General features: G+C 38.3%; 1 protein-coding gene and 1 long non-coding RNA gene across 3 annotated transcripts in view; both read left to right on the forward strand.

Annotated features, from left to right (window-relative positions):
- LOC149043603 (uncharacterized) overlaps window positions 1-11,372 on the forward strand; it is a 42,883-nt gene extending 31,511 nt beyond the window's left edge. The window contains exon 6 of the long non-coding RNA XR_016187918.1: window positions 11,201-11,372. This is a non-coding gene — a long non-coding RNA (uncharacterized LOC149043603). The remainder of the gene's footprint in view (window positions 1-11,200) is intronic.
- Window positions 11,373-11,496: 124 nt separating this feature from the next.
- Window positions 11,497-17,264, forward strand: LOC149043607 (replication factor C subunit 1-like). Of its 2 annotated transcripts, none has more exons than XM_089210381.1 (6): window positions 11,497-11,794; window positions 12,896-13,176; window positions 14,013-14,192; window positions 14,664-14,987; window positions 15,575-15,720; window positions 16,466-17,264. In XM_089210381.1, the coding sequence occupies exons 2-5, from the start codon at window positions 13,129-13,131 to the stop codon at window positions 15,596-15,598; spliced, it is 576 nt and encodes a 191-aa protein (XP_089066507.1). In that variant the 5' UTR covers window positions 11,497-11,794; window positions 12,896-13,128; the 3' UTR covers window positions 15,599-15,720; window positions 16,466-17,264. The 2 variants fall into 2 exon arrangements, with proteins under 2 accessions (XP_089066507.1, XP_089066508.1); XM_089210382.1 differs by having other exon boundaries at window positions 11,601-11,794; window positions 14,013-14,129.
- Window positions 17,265-18,546: the final 1,282 nt, after the last annotated feature.

Below are 18,546 nucleotides of genomic sequence, written 5' to 3' on the forward strand. Positions count from 1 at the left end.
GACAAAAAAAATCCGCTTATGATAAGATCAAGAGGAAATAGACGAAGACCATTCATTGCAATTCTATGGGGGATGTCTACGTTCAAGGACGGACCTCAGGCAAAATTCTTACGAACAATCCCTAACTAGCCAGGTGGACTTTGGATGGGCTCTTTGGAAAACACAAAAAGCAGCCAACAAAGAATTATATCCTAGACGTGTGTTGGACAGTGGAGGAAACTTGTAAGGCAACCGCCTCTAATGTGACTTCCCAAATATCGAGTTTAAGAGACGACACCAGCCAGAAATTTGGTCTACGACTGACCGGTTGATAGGGCAGGAAATCACTCGATACTTCAGCAGGTGATCTGCCGCAACAAAAATTGGTTTATTGACGAGGTCCCTCTCGGTAAATATGAATGAGGACGAGGAGGCCGATGCCGATGATCTACCTTCAGAAGTCGAAACTGACCGAACAAGGCAGAAGATAAGGAGAGACCTTGCAAAATTTAGACGAAGGCTGCAGGAGAGGGTACAGCTGCTATTAAGCGGGATTAAAGGGAGTGGTCTATCTCCCCCTGAAAAAAACCAAACAGAAACCAGTTTGTTTTTTTTAGTTTTGGGGTAGACCCTTTAAACTGGCAAAGTTTCATTGATATCGGTGGGATGGCATGTAGCACGACTGCCTGGTGCTCTCGTGGACACGCTCTTAAGTCTATTCTTGGAGTGAAGCTGTGATGTGCGGCCCAAGCTTCAAATTTCCGTGAATAAAATGATATATCTTCTCGCTTAGCAAAAACCGTATGTGGAACACAACCCTTAGGATTATGTCAGGATTATAATCGGTCGATGTGACCGCAAGCCTTTGAAGTACTGTTTGAGACGAGATCAAATTCACTTTTTATAAAATCCCCGAGTACTTGTCACCTGCACTCTCAATTGTCGGAGGAGTTACATCTTTAAAGAACGCTTAGGGGTTTTCTTGAACTGTTAAAAGTAAGTAGCTGCATACATAGACGGATAAACATTTCCCATTACTGTGTCGAACTCTTTAATTGAAGTATATGGCGATCTAAAGACACACACTGCCAAGAATTGCTCGAATTGCGGGAAAAAAAATAGTTTGTAGCATGTAAGATCTATAAGGACTACCATGACACTGAAAGCTTGCATGTCAGGCTTGACACTGGTGACCATTTAATGAAAAAAGCTAATGAATTTCGATGCAAGGCTTAGCATTCTGCGAGATAGCATCCCTGAAAATAGTTTCTTGCGGATCCAATTTTTGTTTCAACACAAAATTCAAACATAACATTTAAAATGCACCATGATATATCAAAGGTCTTCAAATACAGTGTTTTATGTGAATACATAATTGTCACTCCTTTTAACTAATCTGGTATCATTTTGATGAAATGGAGAACATTTTTTGTAAAAATAATGAAACATTAAAACGCACTCAGTTTGCCTTAAAATGTCGGTGGTATTTCTAAGGTTTTTGAAGATCGACATTTTCCGAAAGGGAAATGTGTTTCCCTTCCCCTACCTCCCTTACTGGCAACCGTCTTCAGAGGTTACTCGAATGCATTAAAACCAAATCTTAGATTCGCCAGTAGATTCGCTATTCATCAGTAAAATGTCAGATTATGTCATATGCGACGGTAACTTTAACAATTTGCCTCTACATTTTCACAGTGTATATGCTGTAATCTCGCTTTTAAAGGTCCTGTTGTGATAAATCTTTCTCTAACGATGTGTTAGTAACTGTGTCCTCTTGCAGTCCGAAAAAATATGAAAAACACGGCCTTTGAAGTCAAGTCAATCGTAATTCTGTAACCTGTAAGTCTGACTAAAATGCAAATTCCTTACCGATGTCATTCTTGAATTGTTATTTCCCATTGTCTTGCTTTATTCCAGCTCGATCAGGGAAGGAACAGATTTACTAATCATTTAGTGGAAGAAATTTCCCAATCTTGCCGCACAAGACCGAGTGGTTTTTAAGTATAGAGCCGAATTAATTGTTCCCTTTATTTATCGTTCGCTCGTTGCTGGGAATTTTCCCTAATGGAGAACCCGATATGGATTTATGGATACAAAGATTACACAACCTTCATGGAAGAAATCGTGTCTAAGGGTTACGCACGTAAAGTGCTCCCTGATCACAATGGCCTTGAAAAAGGCAGAGCCTGGCATATACCCCACCACGGAGTATATCATCCCCACAAACCGGGAAAAATTCGGGTCGTATTTGACTGCTCAGCCAAATTCATGGGTAAGTCCCTCAACGACATGTTATACAAGGGCCCAGACCAGACTAACTCTCTGGTGGGAGTTCTTTCAAGATTTCGCGAAAACAGGATAGCAGTAATGGCTGACATAGAATCAATGTTCTACTAAGTTACAGTTCCAAACCGCGACGGTTTCTTTCTAAGGTTTCTTTAGTGGGAAAACGGCGACTTGACACGTGAACCGCAAGAATTTCGAATGGTCGTGCACCTCTTTGGAGCCGTTTCGTCGCCAGCTTGTGCAAATTTTGCGCTCTGTAAGACAGCTAAAGATAATCAGCACAGCTTCCCTCGAAGCGTCATTAACAGTGTCAAATGGAATTTTTTTGTGGACGACTGCTTAAAGTCCCTTCCTTCCGAAGCAGACGCCATTCAGCACTTTGACAGTTTACGAGCCTTACTTTCACGTGGTGGTTTAAGATAACCAAATGGATCAGCAACAATCGCAACGTCCTTGGACGAATTATTAGTTCAGCGAGCTCTTGGAGTGCAATGGAGTGTGGAGACCGACTCATTTCGCTTCAAAGTCTGTATAAACTCCCGTCCACATAAGCGTAGAGGTATCCTATCTATGGCCAGTAGTATCTTTGATCCCTTGGGTTTCCTTGCACCCTTCGTACTCAATGCGAAAGAAATTATGCAAGACCTGCGTCGCATAAGGTTAGTGTGGGATGATGAGATCTCAGATGAGTACAGCTCACGTTGGAAGAATTGTTTAGCGGACCTTCCAAAGATCTCAGCTTTTACCGTAAGTCGCTGTTTGAAGCAGGCGGGTTTTGGTCAAGTCAGATTAAGCCAATTTCATCATTTCTCGGATGCCTCTAAGGCTGCCTACGGCTCAGCGTCCTACCACCGCTTGGTCAGCGATGAAGGCAAGGTCCATTGTTCTTTCCTTTTTGGCAAATCGCGCGTTGCGCCCTTGAAAAGAGTTTCGATTCCACGCTTAGCACTCTCAGCCGCGACTGTTTCTGTACGCCAGGACAAGATGCTCAAGAGAGAGTTAGATATGCCACTGAATGTTGATTCGGTATTCTGGACAGACAGCATGTCAGTTCTTCGTTACATGAAGAATGAAAGTGCACGCTTTCACATGTTCGTTGCCAACCGAATTGCAATAATCGAGATGGTTCAACCCCTCATCCGTGGCGTTATGTAGAAGGTGCAGTGAACCCCGGTGATTATGCGTCAGGAGGGACGACCGCCGAAGCCTTGATGACTTTCCAAAGAAGGGGCCGGAGTTCCTGTGAAAGCCGGAAGAAGGTTGGCTTCAGGACCCTTCGTCGCCCGTTACTATCTCAGAAGGGGATCCGGAGGTGAAATTAGACGGCAAGGTTTCTTGGCACTGATATCTGAGTCTGTTCACTCTTTGGTTGGGTACTTTCACAGAACATCTTCCTGGCATCGACTGAAAACGTCAGTTGCGTGGCTGTTACGGTACCGCGAAAACTTGCGAAGATTTGCAAAGCGTGTGAAACCAGTGAAGTCGGTTGAAACCGTCCCCATCAGCTCTCTGTCTTTGATCACCATTGACGAGATGGAATGCGCAGAACTAGAGATCCTTAAGAGTGTACAGAAGTTCCATTTTCAGGAAGAACTTGAGTCGCTAAACAAGAGTGAAGATAAAAGGTACGTTAAGAAGAGTAGCTCTCTTCGAAGTTTGGACCCCATCTTAATGAATGACTTGTTGCATGTTGGTGGGAGATTGAGCCTGGTGTCCACAACATTTGGAGCCAAGCATCAGATTATCCTACCCAAGAACGACCACGTGACCAACCTCATAGTTGAGCACTATCATCTGCTTTCTGAGCATTCTGGCAGAGAGTTTGTCTTAAGTTTGGCGCGCGAGAAGTTTTGGATCATCCAAACCAGTTCCGTCATAAGAAGAGTACTCTCCAAGTGTGTTGACTGTCAATACCGCTAAGGCCCAGTATGCGAACAGAAAATGGCTGACCTCCTTGTTGATCGGTTGACCCCTGACCGACCACCCTTTACATCTGTTGGGATTGACTGCTTTGGTCCTTTCCAAGTGCGCCGTGATCGAAGCCTTGTGAAAATATTTGAAGTCATTTTCGCGTGCTTAGTTATCCGTGCGGTACATGTAGAGGTCGTACACAGCTTGGAAACGGATTCTTTTTTGATGGCATGAAGACGATTTATAGCGAGAAGGGGCCAAGTCAAAGAGATCAGATCAGATAATGGTACCAACTTCACTGGAGGCGAGAGAGAACTTAGGGAATCCATCAAAGCATGGAATCACAACAAAATCCATGAAGCTCTATTACAGAAGAATATCAAGTGGATGTACAACCCCCCATATGGGTCACATTACGGAGGCGTTTGGGAGCGCTGTATTCGCACTACACGCAAGATTCGACAGGCATTGCTTCAAACGCAAACCACCGACGATGAAAGCCTAGCCACTCTTTTCCGCTGAAGTAGAAAGTATCTTGAATAGCCGCCCGATCACCACAGTCTCAAGCGATTCACAAGACCCGGAGCCTTTAACACCTAGCCATTTGCTCCTTTTGCAATCAGAACCTCAATGCCCCCTGGGATTTTCAAAAAGGAGAATTCTCTGTCGCGACGCAGGTGGAGACAAGTGCAATATCTTGCCGACATTTTTTGGAAACAATGGTCTAGAGAATATCTGCCCTTACTCCAGAGCAGACAGAAATGGACTTCGCCCCACATAAAATTTGGCCGTTGGAGATATTGTCCTTGTCAGCGCAGAAAATTCACCCGCAACACGTGGCCTCTTGGTAGGGTTGTTGAAGTTCTCCCCGACCAATTGATAAGCTTTGCCTACTTTTAGAGGTTTGAGCTTTCCCGCCGAAATGGCTTTCGTCCATCTCATGACCTTATTTTACCGAGGACTCTTAAACGAGACACTTAGAACTAATTCAGTTATAATATAAGAGCCTCGCATGCACTCCGCCCTTAGGGGCCGGTATGTAAGTTCTAAGTGCGACATTTTTTTTTCTTGTTGGTTTTTCTTTTCTTCTCTTTTTCTTTTTGCGTGTATGGGGTCCATTTATTTAAGCCTTTTCACTCTGTAATTATACTTATTGTTTCATTAGCGCTTATTGTCATTTCGTTGCCGCCTTCTGTCGTTCTGTGCTGCCTGCATAATTTATCATGTAATATAACCGTTTCCTTTTTTAACTCGTGAATTGCGCGCATGCGCAAGAGCGAGTTATAGATACGATGTGGGGAATGGCATTCGCTCGCTCGCTCGCTCGATTGGTCGATTCCTGTAAACTTTTTTTAGATTTTAGGCTTTTGAGTGCATTTTATAGTTTTTGGCGAGCAATAAACAGACGAAATGGCGACCTTTGTTGCTAAGAATAGTGGTGGGGTGAAAAAGAAGCCAATGATAATCTTAAAAGAGTTTTTTTTTTCGTTTTAGTTTCAACAAGCGGCGCCAGAGACTGGCAGGCATGCAAGGATTCACACTGAAATAACAGAACAACCTTCGTTTTTCATAAAATTGTAATTTACAGTCCTTGAACTTGAAAACAATCCGAAGATTCATTGAAAATATCACTTACTGCGAAGCGCTCGGAGTTTACAGATGTTCAAAAGCTTTTTCTGTTATAGCGTGAGATTGAGGACAAAATTGATCATTACGTTTCGTCGCGTGTGTTTTTCCTGTGAGAAGCAACAAAAGATGCCGGCGACTGACGAAATAACAAGTTAACACGAAAATCAGATAACACCTAAACAAACAATTTTAGCTACCGATTTTCAGTGAATTTTTAAAGAACAATTTTCTTTTAAGTTTCAAGACAATTTGAAGATTCAACATACAAACAACGTACTAAAATGCGAAAGTTACACACCACAAAATTGATAAATAGGCCTGCAATGAAATTCTATCTTGTTATTGATCATACGTTGCCTAGCACGTGACCTAAATCTACCCAGGCGGAGATCCAAAATGACGGTGGCAGGCTTGGCTTAGTCATATCACTCAAAACTCGTTCCCGTTTGTCTCATTTGATAAAGAGGGAATCGTTAATGTTTTCATTAAGACAGTATTGCCTTGATTTTCTAATATTTACAACGAAAGACAGTAAATTTCACTTTTCACCCACATTTACTTCCAACCTTTTCTTTTGAACCAGAAACAAAAATGATAGACGTTTAAAACACATGACATCATCCACCTTGTCAAATGTAATAGCATGATCATTTCAATTGTAATGCCTTCTTATCCCAACGTTACTTTGTTTCTTTGCTACATTAGCGAACACTGAACTACTGCTAGTACTCTAGATATGACAATCAACCACAAAATTCCCTAAACCAGATAACATTAAACATAATCTAAAAAATCATGTGTCAATTCACGAGTTTGCTCACAGAGCACTTTGATTTTCGCTAGGAGCGGTTGAATAATGTTTCTGTGGCCGTAACAATATAAGTATTTTTATAGTCTTGTTTTTTTTGTTATTTTTTTTAAGGTTGTATAATGTGTAACTGGTGAAACCGTTTGTTATTTTCTTTAATTTCAACCAACGTCAGTCGTATTAAAGATCATGTTTGTATACACGCAGAGTTGTTAATTCCTACTACAGATTTCGCATAAGTGCAGTTATGATCACTGCAAACAGTCAAGGTACTTCGACATGATTCCGTGCGAGAGCTACTGTCACTGGTTTGACTGGTAAGACGTTTCTTAGGTTTATTTTGTTTTTTTCTTTTTTTAGGTCTAGTGGAGTTGTTAGAAATTACCAAGCAAAATTAATCCGCGACTTTCTTCCTTTAGGTGTTGTGCAAAAATAGATGAAGAGCCCGATGAATGTGTTGTGTTGTCGAAATTGTTATAGTTTGTACTTTGTACCGAGTCACGTGACTGGGAGTAAAAGGGCACTTGAAGTTCTTGAATGAATGGCGTCGTTTGGATCTTTTACGCTCGCCGATAAATAACACAACAGAATGGATTTTTCCTTGGTGTGAACAATAACCTAAAAATCAGTTTTCCACTATAAAAAAAACTCCCTCGATTGCGGCCAAGCCATATTTCTCTACCAGAGCATACTGTAAATTAAAAACATCGGTCGCAGAGTCACGCAACATTTCGTGATTTTCTAAACGTGACATGCAGTTGCTGCATTATTTTAAACTTAGAAACTACATGGCCCTCCAGTAATAAGCACTGTAGACTTCAACATAAGAAGAACCCTAATAAATCTCTCTTTCAGTTTTCATCTCGGTGTATAAATTATTTAGCCAGAACGAAAACAAAAATTAATATACGCATGAGTTGGAGCCATTCCTGTCTGCGGTTAAATACACGAATGGCTCCAGTCTCTGGTCGTCCGCCTGAACTGACTAAATGAGTTTTGTCAGCGGAGCTTCTCGGCGGATGACTTTTTCATCGCCGGAATATCGCTGAACGACCTCGCTGAACAAGATAGACTCTACCTTCTCTTCGTTATGTAAGTAGCCATTTACTTGTTTGACTCATCGGTGTTTTCACATTGGTTTTTCATTGTTCGGCATCGAGACACGCGGTTAAGAGTACTCGCGAGCAAGGAGTTAAGATATAACTTATTAACTTTTAATATTTTTATCATCCAATCACAAGTCGGAGCCATTCCTGTATTAAGTCGCTTGTCGTAAACATCGGAGAGTGATGTCAACACATTACTATTATAATACTAAAATGGTTTATTAGTCGTTTTAGCCGGTTCTTAGCGGCGGAATTTCGCCAAAATTAGTATTTATTGGCATACGTGGTAGGTAATTTTACAACATGTTTTGACCAAGAGTTTCATTCAACCACATATATCGAACCCAAGGTATCTTTCTGGACTGGAATGTCAGACATGGTATGTGTATTAACTAACTTTGCAGGTATAATTTTCAATAGTTTGTCTGAGTATGCCAGGGTAGCTGAGTGAGGCTGATAAATTACAGTGTTTTGCCTTTTTTTTTTTAATCTTAAACAAGGCCATAATTTGAAGCAATTAATTTTGTCTTCATTCTTTAACTTCCAAGATCAGTTTGCTAATTCTGTTAATCCCATGTGTGAGTTTAAGGGTTAAACAGCATGATGCGATACACTGCCACCTAAATTTCACTGAAGTTTGAAATCCAGGACTTTAGCATTTCCCACAAATTTGTTCAAACTTCAGCTTACTAATTCTGCAGAGCAGTAGCAAAATACAACTCTGATGCTTATTTCACAATTTTGACAAGTACTAGTTGATCTTTCATTTACTCAGACTGACGGGAAAATGAAATTATTCATTAACTTCAAAGGTGATTGATAAAGAAACCTTGAGACTTCACCTTACCCAGACTATTTTTCCACAAGCCTGGTGTAACCTACATGCCAGCAATAAATTTTAGATGAGTTTAATTTCCTGATGATTGGACTGAACTCTTCCATCTATATGCCATTGCCAGTGGTTTCTAAGTAAAGTTTTACGAACTTAATACATCAAGAACGAAATGACTAATTACAAGATTGGAAATAACAAAGGAAATACAAATAACAAGAAATATATATAACATTGGCAATACTAATAATATAGGAAACATGGGTCACTCGACGAAAGAGCAATTTAGCTGACGATTTTGGGGCGTATTCAGAACCTGGTTCTCTTTCACTCATCTGTTTCAGAAAAGCCACATCAGTAAAGAAGGAGGAGAGTTCAAAAGTTAAGAAAAGTAGAAGAGCAATCAGCTTGGACTCAGGTAAGGAAATTATGTCTACTTATTGAGGGTACCTGATACTTTCTACATGAAAGGTGATGTGGAGACTTTATCTTCACGGGAATTGTGATTTCATCTTTTTTGTATAATTATGTATATTTTTAATTTTTATAGGATTAACAGCTTTTATTAACAGGTTGGAAAGAGTGAAAATATGAATTTGGTTTAATTTTTTTCTTTGGGTTTTATTTATCTTCAAAATGTGATTGTCTTGAATTTTATGTGAATGTGAAAACATTTTGGATATTTTTCATGATGAATAAGATGGCCAAATATTTTTATGTGACTGAGTTCGACACAAGGGTTTTTAGCAGACTCTGCTTATTAGGGACCTTAAGATCCAAGAACAGCTGATGTCTACCACAGCTGTCATGACTGAGTCACAACCACTTCTTCGACATTTTGCTCTTGTTGCTGTTTCATTCTCTACCTCATCTTTCCTTTGTCTTTTCTGTGTCCCACCAAGGTTCTCTAGAGCTCTGTATCTTATTTCTGCTGCTTTGGTGCTATCAACTTTCTTTTTGTCATTTTGTGTTGTTTCTTCAACCACAGCTTCTTTTTCTGCTATCTCCTCAAGTGCTTTTTCAACGTCACTCAAATCTGTATCTATTCCACTTGTCTTTTCTTCATCTTACATCTTTGCTCTAAATTTGTCACTCAAAAGCATATATCATTCTCTAACAGATCGCTTCATCACTGTGAGCTGGGGATGTTGAAGGCCGTTCAGATTGTTCACTAATTTATCCCAAATTTGGCCCCTTGCAATGCTTCCTTTCTTTGCCTTGAATGGTTCAAGAACAAGAATCTCCTGACAAAGAATATTGCCATGTTGTTCAGTCCACTCCATGTTGGTTCTAAAGATAATTATAATAAACTGTTAGCGCTTATTCTTTTTTTGTTTGTGTTGTATGTTGTTTGCCTTTTTTTTTTACTGCAAGCAGAACCCTTTTTTGTTCACCAAATATGCAAGACACTATCACAAACATAAGTAATCGAGAGATTTTTCTAAGGGTAATTCATGTTGAGTTTCACCACATTCATTGTTAAAACATGAAGTAAAAAGAATAAGAGAACTTACTAAGCAATATTCTTGGCACTCATGTCGGCTGCAGCCATGACCTGTTTGGTGGAGAAGGAAAAAAACATGTTTTTTTGCTAAAATCAGGTCCCAGAAGAGTAGTCAAATGAATTAAAAATGTTATTGACTCCATAATGCGCAAAATATTTAAAATTATAGAAGATATTTTATAAAAACACTGTAATCAACTCACGTTTTGTACGGAACGGCAGACTAGTTGTTTTGACGTCACAGACAACACAGCTACTGTGGGAATTTACTACTGGAAGTAGATAGACATGCATTCAAACTTCTGCCCACCATCGTAGACATCCGCCATCCTTGGATCTTAAGGTCCCTATTGATGGAGTGGGAGGGCTGGATAGGGAAATATTTAATGTGAGGTGAGCTTGAGGTACATGTACTGTAAGACGATGTCAGTTTTTTTTAACATCGCATGACCTTTAACATTGCTTATGTATTAGCTTGCTGACAAAAACAAAGCCATCTGCTTCATTCAGGGTTCAGCACACTAACCATTAGACCACTCTGCCTCAAATAGAATTTGAATATTGTAGCACTTGACTTATATTCTGATGTGGTTTCTACAGATGAGGAAGAAGTTGTGCCCATCAAATTAAAAGAGTCTGCAAAACAGACAGACAAAGTAGCTTCTCAAGAGGTCCAGCAAGTTAAAGAGAGGTATCATCCATCATTCTCTTTCATTATATTTGACATTTCAGTACCAAACAATGGTATTCATTTAGAACATAAGATATTGCTCTGGAGAATCATCTGGCTTCTTCTAAAATTATCCAGCTAAATTTTTTTTGTCTGTTTGTTTGTTTTTTCCTTTCTTCCATCAAGCATTGAGAATGTTAGACCTGTCATAGCACACTGCTCTTATGCTAATACATTTAACCCTTTGACTAGCATCTAATTTCTCTTTACAATATTCCCCCTGAATCAAACATTAATATGCATCTATCGCTTTTTTTCGTTGAAAGTAGGTTATTTAAATGGTCTTCTTTCACTGGAGCTTCTTTTTGGTGAAAGATGATTTATGGAAATTTACTGTGGATTGTTTGCTTTTCCGGTTTCTCCAAAATTTTAACTTTTGGATAAGCACGTGTTACACACGGGTGTCAAGGTTAAGGTCACAAGAATAAAGGAAATGTTCACCAACTAAGCTCTTGTTTGTTAATCAAATTCTCCTTTGTCAGTACCCTAGGAAATGTATAGAGATAAGTCCTTTCCCCCTAAGATATTTAAATCAACTCTCTTTACTGTCTGTCACACAAGTGTTATGAAAATATCTCTGAGAACATGCTGTTCAAGCAATAAATATCCTCTTGTGTGAGGACTTTCTTTCTTCTGATATTACATTGCTGCCTGACTGTGAATTGGTATTGTTATGAGAAATTAGAAAATTTATCAATCTTGAAAGTGCAAATTTTAAGCTTGATGACCAGAGCTCAACTCACTTAATGATCATCCCTTAGTTCCTTGTAGAACAATCAAGAATTTTTTACCTTTTTTCATTTCCCACAGAGATCTGACAAGTCTTAAGAAAATGAAGACTCCAAAGTGAATAGAAAAGAAGAGTATAAAAATGGGAGAGAAAAAGAAGGAAGAGAAAATGGGAATGTCAACCATCCAACAGCAGAGCAACCATCAAAGAAAAGGAAGGAAGGAAGACTTCTCAGAATCAAAGTCTGAGGTTAAAAAGCCTTCCCCTGAGAAGAAAAAGGTTTGTAAGCCTTTTGATTACCATGTATACTAAATATTTTTAAGCAAATGAAGATCATCGCAGTATATACTCAACTTAAGCAGTTGAGAAATAAGGCCTGAAAAAAATTCAGGCCTGAACGGGAATCGAACCCATGACCTCTGCGATACCGGTGCTTAAGTTGAGTATATACTGCGATGATCTTCATTTGCTTAAAATGTATTTTCCGCAGTACAAATATATGACTTTCATGTATTCTTATCACACATTCTCCATCTACGGGTATATAACGAACTCACAATTGACCAGCTCCCAGTTGGCTTGATAGCTCAGTTGGTTAGAGTGCTGCACCGGTATCGCAGAGGTCATGGGTTCGATTCCCGTTCAGGCCTGAATTTTTTTCAGGCCTTATTTCTCAACTGCTTAAGTTGAGTATATACTGCGATGATCTTCATTTGCTTAAAATGTATTTTCCGCAGTACAAATATATGACTTTCATGTATTCTTATCACATATACTAAATATTGTTACAAAATTAATCATTGCTATTAATCCTTAATTGAACCTGCTACCCTGATACTAGAATGGATTGGATCTGATATAATTGTATGTGTATGGTATGTTGTTTAGGCAACTTGTCTTTAGGCACTTGAATAAGGTACTTGTAGATGAAACAGTAAAATTTTATGACTAAATTTGGCTTTGTATAAGATCCAAAAGCTCACTCAAATTTGTTAACTGGTGGCACATGTTGTATATGTAAACCTGTCCTACTATGACAGTAGATGGTTTTTACTCAGATACACTGAGTTGCATTACTTGGAACAAAAAATAACTTACAATACTAATACTACTCAAAATACTACCATTACTGTACCTAGAATTTATACAAAAACAGTAACAATAGTGGCAAAACTTTTAGGTACATTCTTGGTGATTTTAACTTTGACAATCTGGGAAGATGTTACCACTTTGTCACCATTTTTCAAAGCAGCAGTGTCTTTCACCATCAGCATTTCTTTTGGGACAACTCTTGCCTCAATTGGACAACTCTCAGCTGTTAGAATGCTTGATATACATATAACATTTGTTCACTTCAAATTTTATCCATGGACTTTTCAGGAGGTACCAAAGACAACTCCTGCTAGCAAACTGGCTGTCAAAGCTGCCACAGTTCCAGAAAGTCCAATTAGAGACTGAAAACCAAGTCCAAAGAAAACTGTTACTCCAAAAAAGGATGAAAATATGTTAGTAAGGAAATTCCAACCCAAGGAACACCAAAGGTGTCAAAATCAGAGGAAGTGGTTGAAGTTCCACCCTCATTGGAAAAGAAAAAATCTGGTTTCCGTAGTTTTATGGCAAGAGATGGTCCTAGGGTGCTTGGTTCAAAGGAAATCCCTCAGGTAGGTTTCAAAGACCAAGATCTGATTGTTAATTCTCCCCTCTAGCTGCTACACATTTTTCTGTAAACTAATAATGAGAATTTGTTGTTAGATCATTATAACAACTACATGTACTTGATAAGTTTTAGTGTTCTCATTACCTGTTTGCTGGATAATCTATGGATATTCTAGGGAGAAGTTACATGTTAATTTCTTCCAGTAGTTAAATTATTATTATCTCTCAAAAGCTCTTTGTGGTTTGTTTTCCATCCTTTCAAATTTTAATGAGAAATGCAAGACAAAGGAAAATGAAGATTATTAGAATTAAAGCTGGTTTGGAAAAATCTGCAGATACAGTTTACAGGAAAAAATTGTAAAATGCATGCTTTGATTAACCCTTTTACTCCCAAGATCTCGCTAGTAATTCTCTTTACTGTCTGTTGTACAATTCTTGTAATGTTATTTGGAGAATTTGGTCTTGGATCAACTAATAATCCCCTGGTTGATATTTTTAGTTATTCTCATCGCTTGTCTGCATGATATTGTATTTATATTGTAAGGAGAAGTTCTGTCTTGGTCACTCATGGGAGTTAAAGGGTTAAACAAAAAAATGTATTTTATCCTTTTACTATCAGTTGGTGTTCAAATGTTGGTTCAATGTCTGTATCTGAGAAACTGCACACCTACCCCTCCCCTAATGCAACTTTAACCCTTACTTGTTAGCAGTTGACAGTTGTTGGGTTGGGGGAGGGGTAGGTGCGCAGATGCTGACATTGATCTGAAATATTTATGGTGTATCTACGGAGTTTTTTACTTTTTCGCCATTTATAACTTTTCAGTTTGAATTTAATTTTTAGGAAGTGGAAAACTGTTTGGATGGACTGACATTTGTTATTACGGGAATCTTGAAAAGTATCAAGAGAGAGGACACAGCAGATTTGATTCAAGGATATGGTGGAAAAGTTACCCACTCAGTGAGCAAGAAAAAGAGTTTTATTGTCATGGGACGGGATCCGGGGGAGAGTAAACTTTCCAAGGTACATTGTGATGTACAGCTCAAAAGAGGAAAAAAAAAAACTGTGAACATAAACATAGCAGCTGCACCTTTTTCCCTAAATTTTTAAAACAAATCTGGGTGCGGCTTATAGTTAAAACACCTGGGAAACTTGCCACAAATTTGCAAAATGAACACAATTCATTGATTTGTAAGTCTATAGAAGAAACCAACATGAACTGAAAAATTTACTATGGTAGAAATTTAACATTTTCTTTTTGTTGTTGGCTTCTAAAAATAGTTTTTTTTTCCATGAGCATAAACTTATATTTCTTGCTGTGGAGTTCATTAAATTTTTCCTTGTTAAGAGACCTTTTTAACTGGTTTAAGGTTGTATTTCCTTCCTTGAATAGCTAAACATTACTTGGCAAGAGACCTATGGTTTCTTTGTTGTTGTTGTTTTTGTAGTTGTCTTTTTGTTTCTTTTTTTTTAAGTTTGGTGCTTATCTGTTAGGCTAAGCAATGTGGAACATCACAAATAGATGGAGACAGTCTGTTTGAGCTTGTCAGAACAAAACCAGGCAACGAGACCAGCTATGAACCACCAATTGTGGAGAAGAAGACAAAGAAGAAGGAGAAAGCTGAACCAATGGAGTCCCTCGGCCAGGGAAAAGATCAGTTTGAGGGTGATATGTCACAACTGAGTGAAAGATCTGTGTCTTCTCCAACAACACAAACACCATCATCATCACCTGCACTGAAAGCTGGGTGTTTCAAACCTTTCCAACAATTAGCACAAGAGCATGACTTCACTGAAAATTTAATTCACACTTCAGAGGTATGCCTTAAAATTAATTATTTCCTTACCAGTAAGCATCCTACATGCATTGTGCAATGATTACACTTAGTGAATATAATTTCTCTTGTGTGCGTCCAGGTACTGTACATGACTTTGTATTAAAATTACAGATAACATAAAAATACATGCATATGTATGTGATATACATGTACCAGAAAAATGTCATAGGAGCCATAAGCTAGTGTGAAACTGATAAGTAAACATAATTTGTTCATCCTCATTTCCCTTCTACCATCTACTTAATTTATGGTGTCACTTAGATTGTCTGTTTGTCTGTCTGCTCTTTTTGTGTATGTTCATTCTTCCAATTACTGTCTTTCTATCTGTCACTTATTCTCTTTGTTCTCCTCTGTCCAGTCACCCACATGTCAGTTTTACCACTACTCTAAATTCCACCTTTAGGTTCATCTGTTGGATCATTTTACTGTACTTCCACCTGTAGACTTGTTTGTGTTACTTAAATTGAGTTACAAGAAAGTACAGTGTTTTTGTTTTTTGTTGCTTTATTCTTTTAATCTACGTAAGATTTTGACAGTAAAGGTAATTTTTTTTGTGTGTGTGCGCAGGAGAACCAAGTCTGTTATGAGTAGACAAAGATCAACCTCACGCAGTGAGCAGATTATTTGTCAGCAGGGTGATAAGAGCAAACTGAGAGAGCTGATGAACTGGCTGAGAGAGTGGGAAAAGAATAGAAAGAAACCAGCCTCTAAATGTGAGTACACGTGTATTTGATTGTCAAGATGCTTTTCCCTCCAATACATGTAAATGTAACTTCTCTTCGGGCAAGTATGCAAACGGTTCAGGCAAACTGTCGGAGAAAGCAGATGAACAAGTTTGGGTTGTAACCAGATAGGGGAACCATACTAGTGGGGGAGGGGGGGGGGGAGTAGCAATTCTCCTAGTCACCTGATGCTACTGAAATTAATTTAAGCTTTGGCAAGATTAGTCCTCTAGCTCTCATGCTGACTTCATCTTTGACCCTTTAACTCCCATAAGTGACCAAGACAGGATTTCTCCTTACAATATCAATACAATATTGAGCAGGCAAGTTAAGAGAATTAAAAAAAAAAGAAAAAAATTAATTAGGGGATTATTAGTTGATACAATACTAAATAATCCATATCATAAGAATTTGATGGCAGACAGTACGAAGTACTAGTGAGCTGTTTGGAGTAAAAGGCTTCAGTGGATGAACCTAACCTTAATCTGCAGATATTTTACAGAAGACCTTAAACTGAGTTGTGATGCAAATGTTGTCTAGCTGTAGGCTGAATACCTTTCACACTGAATCCAGATTGTTTCTTAATTCCCACATTCAGAGATACATTTTTTTAAAGAGCTGTAAACAATGAACTTTGATGAATTTATTTCACTCGACTCATACATACACTCACTTATACATGTAGTTAGTATGTAAGTAATGGAATCACAAATGTAAGCATTTTTATTTTGTACAGCTTCCTTTTTCAACAAAGACTAAGATGGGTCGTCCTTTAAGGCAGCTCTTCTGTCCGGTTCCCCAGGAGTTGGTAAAACCACATCAGCGACACTGGTTTGTGAAGAGCTTGGTTTTACGTACATTGAAATGACTGCCAGTGACACACGGAGGAAAAAGACCTTGGAAGAACGTATTTCTCAGTCACTGAACAATAAACCATGGATGGCCTTCTGACAGGTTGTCAAATTTCTGTAAGATTAGGAATGACTTTGATATTATTAAAGATGCTTCATTCATTCTCCTGTCCTACTAAACTGATATTCCACTGTAGTTAATTTATTATTATCAACTGAGTTGGTAACGTAAATTGACCACCGAAAATAGCTTTAAAGCTGAGTATAGCACTTCGTCTATACATTGCTGCCTGGTTTATGAGTTAATATGAAATTCAATTATTAATGATTATAAATATATTCATTACTGGTACCTGGAAAAGCTCGCCTTTCAGTTGGTACTTGAAATCATTAAAATTTACCTGACTTTTCTTTGCCAATGATGATAAGAACTGCCAGGGTTAATTAGCACGTTAGTGAGATCTTTAAAATAATGTGCAAATTGCCAAGCTAAGGAAGGTTTTGTGGTAAATTCAGGACGGTATGAGACTATATCACATGATGAGAGGCTTATACTTTTTATAGTTGATTGAACGCAAATGTAATAGGCTTTGGTACTGAATAAGTGATGAATTGCCTTTTGTACTTTTTAAGCATTGACAACAGATCAAATAAAATATGAAGGTTCGGCGATGTAACATCAAAGTGCTTTTTACATCAATCTGTTTTTTGCTTCTTTTACATTGTTATTATTATTATTAATGAACATCAACGCCATTTCAGTAATATTTTCCAATACAGCTCACATTAAGGTGTTGGGATGTCTTCTCAGTGCCAGTTTGGATCATTATGGTTGGGAATGTTAAATTTGTTGACAAAAAATAAGCTAAGTGAAAGCGTTAATCCACCGCACCACCTTTCTCGAGGCGCACGAAACTTATTCCTTTTTTTTCTCTAATTCTATACCTCCTCCACTTTCCATCCTACAATGGTGGTAGAAGGAGAAGTTGGTAAGTTAAAATACCTTTGTATTTTTTATTATTTCCTACCAGGTTTTAGATATTTTTTCGATTGGGCAAACAAAAAAAATTAACTACTATTTGTATTCCAACAGAAGGAAATTTCCCAATTTTCGAGAATTCCACGTTATCCAGTCGAAGAAAATCAGATTTAATTTTTCCTTATATTTTTAGTCGTAATCGCTGTACAGTAACTTTTTGCTAAATTTGACCTCGTGTCATTTCTTTTCACTCACCCGTCGCATTACAACTCTATTGGTCAACTTTTCCTGAAAAAAATTGTGAAGTTGCCAGGCCCACAAATCGCCTGCATCTTTAAGAAGAAAATTTCCTTCACTATGCTTTCAGTACGTGTGTTTCTCATTCTCGCCAGTCCTTCAAGACCTCTCGTATGGCAATCCAGCGCCCTTCGATCAACCTAAGCAGGCGATGGGTTAACGACCGTCGCATCAGCAAAAAAAATAAAATAAAATAAATAGTATGTTTATGTCATTGTGCTATACTCCGGATTAATGAAAATGAAAAGTTAAACAATGTAACATGAGGCCCTGTCCAAACTTGGCGTGTAAATAGTGAAACAGCATAGCTACAAAATAGAATCATGGATCACGAAATAAACAATGATACACGATTTTCAGTTTCGAGTTCGTTGAGCTCATATTCAGCTTCTTCAATACTGCTGGTATTGCCAAGTGCACCGTTTTGTTACGGACTTGTGGGGCAAATCACATTTTCGCAGGAGCTAAGGTGAGGACAGAATAAGTTAATAGCGACCTAATGCAGTGAATGAGATAAACTGGTATTGACTAAAGATACAGATAGAAATAATTTGAGACATGAGACAATAGAATGTAAGAAATATCGATCTTATTTACTCGTCACGAACGCAGGATCGAATCTTAGACCATCGGATTTTACGATTTGAAGTTCTCACATATAGCTATAGATTTCTCGTTGATGAGCCATGA

Source organism: Pocillopora damicornis, chromosome 6 (assembly GCF_964200805.1).
Source record: "Pocillopora damicornis chromosome 6, jaPocDami1.2, whole genome shotgun sequence".
Classification (NCBI taxonomy): Eukaryota; Metazoa; Cnidaria; class Anthozoa; order Scleractinia; family Pocilloporidae; genus Pocillopora; species Pocillopora damicornis.

Coding starts and splice junctions, on each gene's coding strand:
- LOC149043607 (XM_089210381.1), top strand. CDS start 13,129: ATGGCAAGAGATGGTCCTAGGGTGCTTGGTTCAAAGGAAATCCCTCAG. Junction 13,177..14,012: donor GTTCAAAGGAAATCCCTCAG/GTAGGTTTCAAA, acceptor TTTAATTTTTAG/GAAGTGGAAAACTGTTTGGA. Junction 14,193..14,663: donor GGGAGAGTAAACTTTCCAAG/GTACATTGTGAT, acceptor CTTATCTGTTAG/GCTAAGCAATGTGGAACATC.